At 33.5% G+C, this 16073-nt stretch overlaps 1 protein-coding gene across 1 annotated transcript; it reads left to right on the forward strand.

Moving 5' to 3' along the window:
• The first annotated feature begins 6212 nt into the window (after positions 1-6212).
• On the forward strand, positions 6213-8994 carry LOC114319543 (protein FAR1-RELATED SEQUENCE 6-like). Its single transcript, XM_082873165.1, has 3 exons — positions 6213-8366; positions 8466-8570; positions 8689-8994. Exons 1-3 carry the CDS (start codon positions 6234-6236, stop codon positions 8824-8826), a joined length of 2376 nt encoding a protein of 791 aa, XP_082729291.1. The 5' UTR covers positions 6213-6233; the 3' UTR covers positions 8827-8994.
• The last annotated feature ends 7079 nt before the right edge of the window (positions 8995-16073 follow it).

Here is a 16073-nt window from a genome sequence, read left to right on the forward strand (position 1 = left end):
AAGGTGAAGAGTGGCCGATGGTGGCAGTAGGAAAAGGAGGGAATTAAAATTTATTTTAAAATAGTTTTTTTCTTGATTCCTAGTTAACTTTTGAAAACTTTGCCTCTTTTTAAATACAAAAATAGTTCCAAATGTATTATTATCTTCAGTTTTTTATTTTTATTTTTATTTTTATTTTTATTTTTATTTTTATTTTTTAAATGTTATCAAATGAATCTTAAGCCTTTCACACTTCAACTTGTTTGTCTTTTATTTAAATACAATGGTTTCTTTTGTTTTTATTTTTACAATCGATAAAAGAGGAATAAAAAAAAGAACGAATTACACTAACAGTCTCTATAGTTTGAAAGTCGTATCATTTTGATCTCTAACTTTTTAATTATGACATATTTAATTCTAAATTTTGAATCTTTGGTGGGTAAAAATAATTTTTAAAAGTTTAAAAATATTTTTTTAACATTTATTTTTGTCAAATTAATTTATATTTTATCGAATTAATAATTTTATCCTTAAAAGTGAGTAATGATATATTCAATTGTTCTTATTTAAAACAAGATTTAAAATTCAAGATTAAATATATTACAATTAAAAAATTATGAATCAAAATAACACAAATTCTAAACTACAGAAACCTTTAAAGTAATTCACCATAAAAAAAAATGAAATTACATTCGGGGTAATAAAAGTTGAATTTAAGCATCACATCTAATACAGCAATTAAGCACCTCATACGCGGCATCTCATTTTTCCAAAAAAATCAAATGGGGCCTAGCACTTCATACTATTCATGGATGCTTTTCTTTCCCTTTCTTTTGTGTAATGAATGATGAAAAGCAAAAACTTAAACAATTCACTTAACCAAATCAAAATTCTTTTAAGTAATGAGATATGTCACTAATCTGTTGATTTTTGCTTTTAAATGTTACAACTTTAATGAGACAAAGACTCTTGATGACACTTTAGTAAATTTCTTTTGATAATGCCCTTGAAATTATTGAATCTCTTTAATTAGCACTCAATTTTTTTCTCCTCTTTTGAGACTTTTGGGAACATGGGCTTGGGGTATAGGCTTTTGAATCTAAAATGCTTTTGGTTTACTATGATTATCTCTTTTGTGACTTGAGGGAAAGTTGCAGACTTCAAGGATTGCATTAGGGGGACCAACCTTTCATAATTTGATTTTGGGGAATCCATTTCCTTGAAACCCTAATCTCAACCATATGTACTTTGTACTAGTTTCCATAAATCCTAATCTCAATTATGTCCTTTTGTTACATTATTTATAACTATATAGTCCGATCTATTTAAAAAAAAAATTAAATCATATTTCAAAAAAAAAATACCAAAACTTGACATGGCACGATAATCAAACTTGCTCACCCTAATAATGGAAAATTTGGGTGGATACATATGTAAATATAAGTTGGTGTTAATTTTGCAATTTGATGTTGATGATCAATAAATATATTGGGAACATGTGAGATAATACTCAAAATTTACCATTAATGAAAATAAATTTAAAAAAAAATTGTTTGGTAAAGTTTTTGGAGTTTTTTTTTAAAAAATATTCTTAAAAAAAAAATAATTTAGAGAATTGACCCATTTTTTAAATTATTTGAGAAACTAACCTGCTTTACATTTTTAACATGTAATTTTATCTTGAAATCGCATGTTAAAAATGTAATTTATGGTGACATGGACTTTACTTTTTGAAATTGCATTTTCAACATGCGATTTCAAATCATATTTTCAAAATGTGATTTCAAAAAGCAGGTTAATTTTCCAAATAATTTAAAAAGTGGGTCAATTCTCTAAATTATTATTATTTTTTTAGAATATTAACAAAAAAAACTCATTTTTTTTGAGATGTTAAATTATATTCAAAGTTGAAAAAAATAAAAAATAAAAAAGAACCCTCAGAAGCAAGTTAGGAAAATACAAAACTTATTCAAACCTCTAACTTCTTAATGAGATGCACTGATACAAAGACTGCCCATTGGTTGGATAGCACATAAGTTAGGTGGTTAATACTCTTGTAATCCAGAAAAAAACAAAAAATAGGTTGGTAAAGGTTCTCAGCTTTTGAGAAAAAAAAAGTAATGATATAAAGCAAAAAAACTTAGCAATTTTATTGTACAGAATTATATTACTCAATAATGACATTTTACTCAAAATATAGCATCCATAAAGGTGATTTTTAGTTATAAAAATAATTTTTCACATCATTTTATAAATTCTCTATATGAATAGAGTTTTTGTTTCCTATGTAACCCAAAAAAAAAATTAGAGTTTTTCTATAACAATAATAATAATAAAATGTGCCAGAGATGTTAGTACGAGAGTTATATAATATTTGGAGATTTTTCAATTGTGATAGGGACTCTCACACATATATGGCCTTCATAATCTTCACTCTCACCCTAACCACTCATAATGTGGGGCACACACATACATTAGTAGACCTCACACACACATCAAAGACCAAGATCAAATATCAAATTGGGAGTCATGAAACCCCCAAAAAAGGGGATCCCAAACATTTCTCAAGGTTTTTTTCTCTCCCTCAAGTAGGGTACTTGTAGGATGTAAGAGCATCATGTCAGTCTACCTAAATTTTACCCTAAAATATTATCAAAAAATTCATTCCCAATTTTAGAAATCACTTTTTTATCTACTTCTGTCAACAAACTCCCTATTTTTTCTCCATTCTATTAAAATAATATTTTTAATTACTTTTGAATTTTAAATTTTTTTAATAATAAAATAGCATCAGCAAGCAAACATATGCAAGCAGAGGCGGAAAATGAAAAATGGTGGTCGACCAGCCAGTCGACTGGGTGGTCAACCTGTCAGATCAATTTTGGGTAGTTTTTTTCTTCAGCTACAGGGTACTCACAGGACATCCGAGGGGACATCCCCTACGTGCATTCAACGAAATAAAATAAAAATTTATGAGTTATGAGAGAGCTACGGTGACTCCCCACAAATAGGGAGTCATTGTAGCAACACTTATATTTGGGGGGTTAGATAAGAGATCTATTGGAGAAGAATTTCTGAAGAATTAACCCCTTATAATTGCTTTTTGCGAATGCTCTAAGGGTGATTACTTTATTGCTCTGGATCGAGCATTGACCTAACATAAACTCAAACCTCAAGATAGGTTAATTTGAGGCTAAGGAGTTGTTTGGGGTGTCCTAAATAAGTGCACTTTTTGTCTTTTTAGACTAAAATGTTTAGGAAAAAAATATAGATGTTTGGGTTAACTTTTTGACTTTTTATAAAAAAATGTATATTACAAAATTGTATAAAGGAGTGTGTACGAGAAGATTAGAAATGTGGGTTGGCAGCCGTGCAATCTGTGCAATTGAATTGATGGTAAGAAATTATTGGCTAATGTTTAGGCATTGCATTGAACGGTTTTGTTCGGCCCGTGGGGGCCATTACGGGTCTCATTTTGATAATCTGAACCGTTCAATGTGTAGAACTCGTCGAGTACTTTGTATTTATAAAAGATCACATTGATCGGATATTGATAGCTGTTTGATCAGATTTGTTTTTTTTCAATCGTTAATTATAACACCATCCATTTTTTTATACAAAATTGATTTGATCATTAGTTTTCGATATCCGATCAACGTGATTTTTTACAAGCATATAGTACTCGACGAGTTCTACACATTAAACGGTTCAGATTATCAAAACGGGACCCGTGATGGCTCCCATGAGCCGAACAACAGTCTATTCAATTGCACCCAATCTAATCAGATTTGTTCTGCCACACACAGCACAGAGCAGTGATTGCTTACATCACTGAGTTGTACTTGGCTCGGAAATTTTTTTTTTTTTTTTTTATGAATAGTGATAACTTTTTAATTTTTTAAATAACTTTTTAACTTTTTAATTTTTTTAAAAGTTGTTAAACTTGGCCTAAGTTCCGAGTTGTAATGACTGTCAAACACTTTTAGGCTTAAGATCTAGTTGAGAGTGTGGATAAGATTGAGCCTGTGTTTGGCAAGGGCTTTTTCAGGCTTTTTTGGCTATTTTAGCCACAAAAAACAAAATAGGCTATTTTAGCCATAACAAACAAAACATTACATCCAACCTATAATCATTACATTCTTCTCTCACAAAAAAAGTCAAAAAAGCCAAAAAGCCAAAAAGCCCTTCCCAAACCAAGCTTTTTAGCCCAGGCTAAAATAGCCAAAAAAGTCAAAAAGCCAAAAAGCCAACCCACTTCCCAAACAGAGGCTGAACGAGTTCAAAATACCTGTTCTGTTTGAACTCAACACCATGACGAATCTCAAATCCTTTATAGATCCTTAGCCAATAATGGATCTAAAAAGTGCGGATAGAACAATTGCACATTAAATTTTTTTTAAAATATCATATATTGTATTAAAATATTTAAAATAATTAAAAAATATAAAAATATGTGTCCCTAATTATATTTTCACACTCATAATAATAATTCTCAATTCGGCCATATGCCCAACTAGTGATATATGTCAGTTTCTTCAAGTTAGTAACAGTTGAGGGAGGTTTATAAATGAGGTACTGATAGGATGGGACCTGTTTTCTATTGATCACTCCATGGTAGGTGCGAAGTCAAAATCCAAATCCAAGTGGACAACCCCACAATAATGATAGTACCTTGTTCATATATCCCATCAAAGTCACAAACTGGGGTCTTCAATTATTATGTATCCAAATAACAGAAGAAATTAGTAATAGGCAAAGAATCTGGTAACTCTTTTGTTTTCTATTGGATTTGAAATCTGACTTGATATATATGTCTCACTCTTATGTATTTTCTGAAGTTGTTCCTTTCTCCCTCCTATTATCCTTTTTCTTTTTTCTTTTTTTCATTTTATCAAAATTTAGCAAATGGTCAATAATGATTATTAACAAGGTAATTGAACACCATACTTGAACTTTTGTGAAATGAACCTACAAATTTAAGAAATGTTGAACACCACACTTATAACCTCAACTTCTCTAAAATTGAGAACAATCCCGCTACATACACCCAGTGACGTGGCAACCCCAGTGACGTGGCCACCCCCAGTGACGTGGTGATGAGGTGGCAGCTGATGTGTAAACACAGCTGGAAAAAAAAAAAAAAAAAAAAAAAGAAAGAGGAAAAAAGCGGGAATTTCTGGCCATCGTCTTCCCTCGCCTATCCTCACCTCTAGCCGCCATCCTCGTCTGTCTTCCCTCGCCTATCCTCACCTCTAGCCGCCATCCTCCTCCTCCACCATAGCTCGCCGGGAATTTCTGTAAAAACCAGTGGCTAGTCGCCTGGAATTTCTGCAATTTTGGTCTGTCTGGTTTTGCTCTGCTCTGTCAGATTACTAGCTCTCTTGTGAAATTTCCTCCTCCTCCACCATATCAGATTACTAGCTCTCATCTATCCTCAGAATTCCTGTAATTTTGGTCTGTCTGGTTTTGCTCTGCTCTGTCTCTGTCCATCAATCTGGTTTATGAGGTAAAAAATCAATTTCATATGCTAATCTTTCAGTTATATGCTACTCCATTGGTCTTAATTTTTTTGTTGCTATGTGACTTATTTTTTTATGTCATTTGATGAGATAATTTATCCTCAGAATTCCTGTAATAATTTATCGTGAGTGTGGTATTGTTTTCAAAATTTCATATGCTTATTTTTCATATGCTTATTTGATGAGATAATTTCATATGCTTAGTTTTTTCATATGCTTATTTGATCAGATAATTTCATATGCTTATTTTTTTCTATCCTCAGAATTCCTGTAATAATTTATCCTGAGTGTGGTATTGTTTTCAAAATTTCTGTTTTCAGTTTTTTCAATTTTTTTTTTTTTTCAAAAACAAAAATAATGAAAAGATCAGGAAACACCATGGTTTTTTAAATTTTCGTATGAAACTGATTTATGAGGTAAAAAACATCACCATTAGTGAGTTGGGTCTAGGTGGTAGCAAACTTAGATGAGTAATTAATATGCTAATCTTTCATCTGGGCATTATGCTCAACTACAATTTAGTTAATTTTTATGAGTAATTGTGCTCAACTGTGGTAGCAAACTTCATAATCTGTAATCTGTAAGCTTGGTAGCCAACTTCATAAGCTTGGTAGCAAACTTCATATAATTTCCTCAATCTGTAAACAGTTTATATAAAATTTGAAATATGAAGTTTAGTTCCATAATCAGTAATGATATTTGTTTAATTGTTATTTCAGTACGCAAAGTGGAGAAATGGAGGTTGATTCAAATGTTGAAGGTGAGAATCCTTTAATAAATGAGGGCGAACACGTTGAAGAACCTAAAAAGGGTATGTGTTTTAGCTCAAGGGAAGAGGTGTACACATTTTATGGCAAATATGCTAAGCATGTCGGATTTGCTATAGCTCATAGAGCACAACATTTTGGAGATGATGGGCAATTGCTAAACTTTGCCATTGAATGTTCTCGAGCGGGGCAGAGAAGAAAGACATCAGAACTCAACCCTCTGAAGCCATGTTTGTCCACAAAAATTGGTTGCACAGCAAGGGTACGAGGTAGTGTACAAAAGGATGGGAGATATAAACTAACCACAGTTAACCTTGAGCATAATCATGATTTGATTCCCACCGACTCACGTCATTTTGCAATGAATAAGAAAATTCTTACTCCTGTGAAGAGAAGATTAGAAATTAATGATGAAGCAGGGATAGGGGTGTCTAAGAACTTTCATTCAATGGTTGTCGAAGCAGGGGGATACGAGTCATTGACATTTGACGAGCGAGACGCAAGAAATTACATTGAGAGAGCTAGAAGGTTGAGGCTTGGGGAAGGTGATGCCGAATCACTTCAAAGTTATTTTATGAGGATGCAAGCACATAGTGAGAGATTCTTTTATGTGATTGATATTGATGACGAGTTTCGCATTAGAAACTTGTTTTGGGCTGATGCAAGGAGTCGGGCGACTTATGAAGCATTTGGAGATGTCGTTTCATTTGACACAACTTATTTGACGAACAAATATGACATGCCATTTGCTCCATTTGTCGGAGTTAATCACCATGGTCAGTCCATTTTGCTTGGTTGTGGATTGTTGTCTAGTGAAGACACAAACACATTTGTTTGGCTATTCAAGTCATGGTTAAGTTGCATGTCAAATCATCCGCCAAAAGCTATCATAACTGATCAGTGTAGAGCTATGCAAAATGCTATAGAAATTGTGTTTCCACAAGCTCGACATCGGTGGTGCTTATGGCATATCATGAAGAAAATTCCGGAGAAGTTGAAAGGATATGCTCAATATGAAGCCATAAAGTTGGCTATGCAAAATGCAGTTTATGACTGTTTGACAAGAGCTGAATTTGAGAGTAAATGGGAAGAGATGCTTGCAACATTCAATCTTTATGATAATGAGTGGTTGGGGGTACTATATGATGAGCGGAATCGATGGGTACCTGTTTATGTTAAAGACATTTTCTGGGCTAGCATGTCAACTACACAACGAAGTGAAAGTATGAATGCGTTTTTTGATGGATATGTAAATCCAAAAACTACATTGAAGCAATTCGTTGAACAATATGACAATGCCTTGAGAAATAAGGTAGAGAAAGAGAAGAAAGCAGACTTCAAGTCTCGACACAAATTGTTTGATTGCCTAACTATATACGGGTTTGAAAAACAATTTCAGCAAGCCTACACCAATGCGAAATTCAAAGAAGTTCAAGGACAGATGCAGAGATTAGTTTACTGTCAGGCGGTGATTGTGAAAGAGGAGGGATCAATTTGTACATATAATGTCCAAGAAGCGATGGTAGTTTCTGAGAAGATGAAGCATGTGGACTTTGTTGTCTATTTTAATTCAACTGAATGTGAAGTTCAATGCATATGTCGGTTGTTTGAGTTTAGAGGCATTATGTGCGCTCACTCACTCGCTGTGCTTGTCAGAAGATGCATAAATGAGGTGCCAAGTAAATACATTTTGCCCCGGTGGAGAAAAGATGTGGATAGAGAATACGCAAGCATCAAAACCACATATACCGGCTTTGGGAACGATTTCAATTCAAGTACCTATGAGAGGATGAACAAAAAATTGATTGCCATTGTACAACTTGCTGGTAACTCTGAAGGCAAAACTAGAATTGTAGAGCTTGGGTTGGATGAAATCAAGGAGAGAGTCATGAAAGAAGAATCCGGTTATGGGAGTAATTTACCATGTTCAACAAGAAGTCCGATTCACACCGGTTCTATACAAGGAGGTACTAGTAGGAAAGTGATTAGTCCTTTGGTTGCTAGGCGAAGAGGTCGTCCAGTTACGAAACGGAAGGTTGCCAAAGTAGATCAAATTGTTAATCGGTTCAAGGCAACAGCAAAAAAACAAACAAAAGCAAAGGTAAATTGTGTATTCAAATGTTTTTGTTGACAAACTATATTGAAGTATGTAAAAGCAATTCATACATTTCAATATGTAATTATTCTTCAAAACATGCAGGCTGCTAAGTTGCTCCGATTTGAACCTGAAGCTCAAGCTGAAGCTCAAGCTCAAACACCGTATTATCCTTATATGGTTGGCACAGAAAATAGTATTTATGCACCGGTACGTGTTCCAAAGAGGCCTTCATGTACTTTTCCAAAGTGTATTCGAAAGAGTACTTCATGTACTTTTGCATCTTTCTATTGTTCTAACATGTACTTTTTGCAATGAATTGTCATAGGTGGCCCATGGTATTGGAGGCACATCTCTTACTCCATCGGACTTCATAAGTGGCACACAGGGAAGTTTGATGAGTGCTCCAACTCAGATTTATGGTTCTGCATCGGGAAACTTAGATATTACAGACTTGTTTGACTAGTTTCTATGTATTCCAACTGTTTGTTTTTGAGATTGGAAATTATGTAGTTTCTATGTAGTCACTACTTCATGTACTTTGATGTTGAGAAGATTGAATATTATGTAGTCTACTATTATGAGTTTCAAACTTTGTTATTTAATATATAGTGTTTATTTAGCATGTTCAATTTACCATGTTCAATAGTTTACCTGTATTCAACAATAGTTACCTTGTATTCAATAGTTTCCTGTATTTAACAATGTCCATTCAATGCGTAATGAAGAAAGTGTACAAATTTGAACAAGCCATTTTCCATTCCACTAACAACAAAAGAGGTACAATAAGTAGGTTTCAATACACAAGAAAACATGACTTCCTCCAAAACATCACAAAAGTATGAAGTCTACGTCAACAAGTTAAAGGAGACATGTACTTCTACTTATTACATATTCATAAGTTTAAAGGCACCAATTACAAACAACACGGACAACATATATATCAACTTCTGCATCTTTGCGATCTGAATTCGAAGTTGTTCCGTCAGCTGTATTTGTTGTTCAGTCATAGCTTGAAGTCGTTCGGTCATAACTTGTTCGCCAACAGTTGGGACTTCGTCTGTTTGAATTTGATGACCTCCATATTCTGGATTCGTAGGTAAACACCATCCGATAAAACCACAAACATTACAATAGTAGAATAACTTGTTCTTGTTTAGCTCGGTTTGTGATATTTTGATGGTGGCTTTTTTGTTACATGTACGACAAATTCTGTTCACGTATGTCAACCAACCTGAGCTACTGCCACTAACACTTGAAGTTGACATCTGCAAAGAGGGACAAATAGCAATTAAAAATAGAAGATGAATGCTGAAGATGAATGATCTTATATATTCAAATGATCTTATATATTCAATTAAAAATAATACATAAATGGAGGAAATTTCTGTATACAGAAGATGAATGCTGAGGTCACTAATGCTACTTGTCTTATTCCTCCGTTGTTTTGAAATTTGCCCCTCTGATCTGTTGGTCTGCTCCCTGGTTTAGCCTCTTCTATTCAGTTGCTGGTTGTGGGTTTCTGGGTTGGTCTGTTCTGTTGGTTTCTCTGATCTGTTGGTCTGCTCTCTGGTTTAGGCTCAAGTCTTTGTGCTGTGTTGTGGTTCAGTGGTTCACTGGTGTGTGTTAAGGTTGGTTTTGGTGCCTACCAGCAATATTGGAGTATTTCAGTGGTGTGGGTTATGGTCTACCATTCAAGCAACATAGTTATGATCTTATGGAGTCTGTTGTGGAATGATCTTGTTTGTGTCTACACTGCTGCTGTGTGTGGTAAGGGCTTTGGTGCATGACTCTGTGCAGTGCAACTGTATGGGGAGAAAGTATGCTGCTGATCTAGGGTGTTGCTATAGGATTGGGTGTAAAATGTGGATCAAGGCTGTGGTTTCTCTGTTAATGATCTTGTGTGTAATTAGCATCATGTGTATTGCTGCATTGGGAAAGCCCCGTGGTCTAATGCATGACTCTATGGCTTAGAGGCATGCTAATTAGCATCATGTGTATTGCTGTTTGCTGTAGCTTAGAGGCATGCTAATTAGCAGATTTTTGGGTTGTAGATTTTTGTGTCTGCACTGCTAAAAAAATACAATAAAAAATGAGGTCTGCTGCTGTGTGTGGTAAAGGCTTTGGTGCATGACTCTGTGCAGTGCAACTGTATGGGGAGAAAGTATCATGTGTGTATCATGTGTATCAAGTCAGCCATAGACTTGATATATCCTTCTCATTGATACCAGGACTGTATAATTGAAACAGGCATTCTTGACAAATATGCATCTTCCCTGACATATAACTCAGGATTAGATATGCATAAATGATAAAAAAGTAATGCTGATGGAAGAGTTAGCCAACCCAACACCACCCCTTCCATGAGCATATGGGGAGAGGAAAGATAAAGAAAACACAAAAATAAGAACGATGCTGTTAAATTTAAGAGAAGAAAGACTTTGCATATTAGAGTAATTTCACTGTTGGGCCTAGTCTTAGACATTTAGTAGACTCCTATTTTATGATTATCTAGATTTTAAGAATTAATATCATTTAAAAAAAAAAAAATCAAATTAAGTGTTAATATGATAATCTTTACATACACACACACATGAATATATGTAATTTTAAAGAGCAAGGTATTTTGGTAAATTTAACATTTTCTAGACATGGGTTGCCCGGGTCAACTAATTTTTTTTTGTGATCAGCTGGGTCAACTTATGTTATATTGTCAACTTTTGGGCTTTATTATGGTTCTTATTGGGGTTGTACAGGTCACCTAATGTTATCTATGCATTCCTTTCCAACCAAATCTTCCAAATATAGCAAAAGTTACACAATCCCAAAGAGCATGTGCATTGCTATTGGCACCAAATCCCGTATACTAAATCAAAAGCATCTGTATGTTGTAGGGAGGAGTCACACCTACACCACATCCACCATATAAATCAATTTCCCCTAGAACAATAAAGCCATCGGACATTGCAAAAAATGATAGCCAATACTTTCCTCATCCGTCCTACATGACAAGCTACACAACTGTGGAAGCAAAGAGTCATTGGGGGGTCTCCTTTAAAACAAATCATTGACATTAATCTTATTATGAGCCAATTACCATGAAAATACTTTCACAATATTTTCACTTAGACGAAAAGGAAAATCACCATGCATCATAGCACGATGCCTCAAATATGAGAAGACACATTTACCCAAATGGAGATAAAAACTTACGTGCAAGAAGAAACAAACACATCTGAAGATGTTTCTGTATAATGAAGATGAATTACGAAATTGATTTAATGAAGAAATTATGCACCTTCAGAAATTCCCCAACCAAATGAACCAATTATGCACAGAAATTTCTGTATAATCAAGATGAATTACGAAATTGATTTAATGAAGAAATTATGCACTGGAGAAATTAAACCAATTGATTAAACATTTCGTTGGGGAATTTCATCGAACACGTTTAAGGCAATGAAAGACTCCAACTGAAAAGGCCACAATTCGTAAATGAAAATGCCACAATTCCCAAATCAAAAGGAAATTTCACAGATATAGAAAATTCACAGATAATAAATATATATATACATATATATATACTCAGATATACATACAGCTGCTGTGAAGGGAAGGAGAGACAGAGAGATTCGCAAGTGAAGGGAGGAAACGAGCTTGTCGGTGTCGGAGTGAAGGGAAGGACTGGTCGCCGGCGTCGGAGTGGGAGTCAGGCGTCGGAGTGGGGGGTCAGTACCTGTTACCGTTGTTTCAGGGGGGAGGGCACCGTTGTTTGAGGGGGGAGGGGGGAAAATTTCAAATGAAATGGAACCTGTTTGTTTGGTCTTACACCCCAGTCACGTGACTATCACGTGAGTGCCACCTCACTGGGTGTCACTGGGGGTCGGGGCAACTGGGTGTATGAGGCATTAGTGAATTGAGAATAATCCCATCCGGATAAGTGTGGTGGCCTACCGAACCGACTCCTAGTATTAGGACTAGTATTGTATGGGGCCTGTTGTTCCATATAAATTTTTATAAAATTATTTTGATTAAAAAAATATATATATTGATGATAAGTCCGATGCTATAAGTTGTACAAGACATTAAATTCAGTAATTATTCTATTTTGATTTTAAATAAAATATATTGGCAAAAAATAAAAAATTATTGTTTTGGCGGGTTTTTTTATATTTTATTTTTACCCTTGTATTTTCATTCTCACATACTATTGTCAATTACTAATTGCCAACTGCTGACTACCTCCACTGTCTGCTTTCGCCAAGTCATTGCAAACTTGCTATAAAAATAGCCGAAAATTAAGGAAGTTTGACTTTTTTTTATTTTATTTTTTCTTTTAATATAGCTAATGAATTGATTTTATATTTTATAAGAAACATTGTACCATTCTCTCACATAGGTGTAGACTACACGTGTGTGTGATAGAGCACGATAATATACCCGTTATACAAACAGTCCCATTTCGCAGTTCGAAATGGCGTGGGTCGAAAGGCTCGAATTGCTTTGTACACCCACCCCTTTTCTTTGTACACCCACCTCTCTCTGTTCATCTCCTCCCTCTAGAAAACTCACACACACACACACAGCTCCGTTCATCCCCTCCTTTTAGTGTCATTTTTTTTTTTTTCCAGAAGAAGTAGAAAATCAGAGGAGGAGGAGGAAGAAAGGAGGAGGAGGAGGAAGAGAGAGGAGGAAGAGGAAGAGTAAGGAGGAGAAGGACTGGAGGGGGCCCAATTATTAGGGCTGGAGGCGGAGGCAGGAGACGGAGGCATGATCGGGCGGAGGCGACGAGCTGTGAGCTGCGACGGCGGGCGGAGGTGACGAACGAGCTGCGAGCTGCGACGAGCTCTTCTCTCCTCTCCTCTCTCTTTCTCCCTCTCTCCTCCTCTTCCCCTCTGTTCTCCTGTGTTCAACGAAGTTCAACGAAGAAGAACAAGAAAATCGCAAAACGACGTGTTTTCAAATTTCGGGTTATTCGATCCTCACCCATTTCGAGCTACCACCTATTTTTCTTATACAAAATATCACTACCAAACAATTATGTGTTACAATTGTTTTATTTATTTTGTTTTGGGAGAGGTTTCGGGAAGGGAAAGAGGACAAAAATCCAGAAGGAGGTTGGCCCTTAACCATTTTAGATATTCAGTTGGCCAAGAAGGTTTCGCCAGAGGTTGCAAGAGAAGTAAGGTCCTTGAAAATGGACCCCAACCCCCAAAGGATATGATAGTACATTTAATTGTAGCAATAATAATTTGTAGTCCCATTACAATGTCCTTGGAAAGTTGGTAAAAAATTAATTTTTTTATTTTTTGATTTTTTTGAATTACAACATCTCTTTATTTTTTTACATAAAAAAGTTTTAAAAAATCACAAAAAAATTTAATTTTTTACTAGCTTTCCCAAAACACCACAATATAATGGAACAAAACAACCAACTATAGTAAGAAAATAATTGAGTCTCATAGTAACCCAACTTTGCATAAGAAATTGAGGGAGGGTTTGATATTGAGCTAAAAAAATCATATATATATATATACATATATAATTTTATTTTTTAATTTGTGTTTAAAAAAATTATTTTTTCAATCTGTCCAGTGTAAAAAAATATAAAAAGTATGTTTTTTTAAATCCATAAAACCAACCTGTTTTTTATTTTGATTTGTTTATTAATTTTTCTAATTCATCTAGTCGAGTAGATTTTAAAATGTGAAACTTTTTTAATTTAAAAAAAAAGGGATTCATTGGGGGTGTTTGTTTCAGTTTTTCAGAGCCAACTTATAGCTTTTAGCTTTGAAAAAGTTATTTTGGACTGTTTGGTTAAACTTATTTCAAACAGCTTCTGATTCTAACAGCTTATTTTAACTCAAAAAAGTTGATTCTGAAAAGCTGCTCACCCCTTGCTTCTGATTATCAGTTTCTGCTGTGGACATGTTAATTTATGATTATACTCTTAAATTTTTTTATTTTTTATTTTTTTAAAAATAGAAAAAGACTCAAATGTACTATAGATTATTATTATTATTTTTTATGAGAAATGTAGACAAACAAAAAATAAAAATTAATTGAAAAAACTATTTCATAGCTTATTTAACAAACACTACTCAGCAACTTAAATCTATAATCTAACAGCTACACCAAGCAGATTAACAACTTCTGATTAAAGTCATAATCTATAATCTGTTAAGCTATAATCTATAAGCTGTTTTAACAGCTACACCAAACGGGGCCATTAAAGATGAAAAAAGTTAGTAAAAAATGTCAATCCCAAATAATTACTTTATTTTAGAAAATAATAATTAATAATAATCATATCCTACTATATAATTTAAGAAAATTGTGTACAAGTTCGCTTGATAGACTCATTTCTAAACTTAGTGAATAGTCAATAAGATAACTGATTGATGATTAGAGAATAAAAGAGAGAGAGAGAGAGAGAGAGAGAGAGAGTTGACTTAGCTATTTTAGTAGAGTGCCAAATCATTCGGTCTATAAACTACATACAAGCTCACTTTACAGACTAATTTTTTAAACTCAGTAATGTGTCAATAAGATGATTGATAATAATTAAAAAATAAATGAGAGAGGAAGTATTAACTTTAATATTTTAATAGAATGTCAAATCATTTGATTTAGAAATTGGATCTATTTTTTGAAAATAACAATATTCATTTAAATTTATTGATTTTTTGTTAGTAAAGGATCTCTACTTGCGCAATGACGTTGGCAGAGTTGTGCATCAGAAATATGCACGGAGGAGACTTCCCTGATTTTTTAATAGTAATTAATTGTTAAAAGAAATCGTTTTAGTGATATCATTATTGACTTCAAAATTATTATAAGTAAAATAAATGAATATGATTCGAAGTTAGCAACAACTTGTAGAACGATGTAACTCATAAGAAAAGCATCTTAATCAACCCAAAACCTCAATCCAATCAACCTTTATATTATATAATTAACTGACTTAAATCTTGAATTGGATACGAATCTTTTCTTATAATATATTTTGATTTTAACCCTGCAATTTGCTGATCACCATAGAGAAACCACCCTATTATACCCCAATAATAATAATAATAATAATAAGGTCACCATAATAACAATTAATCTTAAATTAGAAATTTTTATTTATTTATTTATTTGTATTTTTTAGTATTTAGTATAGTAAAAAAAGAAAATGTTTCTCCTACTATTTTTCACTTTTAAAAAATTAAAATAAAAAAGAATCAAGTTAAAATCTTATCTCTGCAACTGCCACCACCACTACTACTACTGAGCACCACCTCTAATATAACTATCAATACATTATTTTCAAAGTTATAACCAAATATTGAAAAGTATATTTTTAAATAAAAAAAATTGAAAAAATTTAATAAAAAATATTTGTGATGATTTTTTTTTTTTTTTGGGGTCTAAATAAATAAATCGCTAAAAAGAAAAATCAATAAAAAATGCAATCTTTTCATGATCACTGTGTGGAGAAAAATGATATGTATATGGAATCATGTAATGCAGACTGTTAAATCAGATGGACAATCTACCTAATGTGAAATTCATTAATTCAATCATTGCAAGGACCACATGGTGTAACTTGAATTCCATTGGCCACTATCATCCAATTCAATAGTAATAATCTAATCTAATCAACAAATATAGATAAATATATAAGCAAGGCCAGTTAGCAAATACTAGCCAAAAATGTACAACCAAATT

This window comes from Camellia sinensis, chromosome 6, assembly GCF_055761805.1.
Source record: "Camellia sinensis isolate YWXY chromosome 6, ASM5576180v1, whole genome shotgun sequence".
In the NCBI taxonomy this organism is placed as follows: Eukaryota; Viridiplantae; Streptophyta; class Magnoliopsida; order Ericales; family Theaceae; genus Camellia; species Camellia sinensis.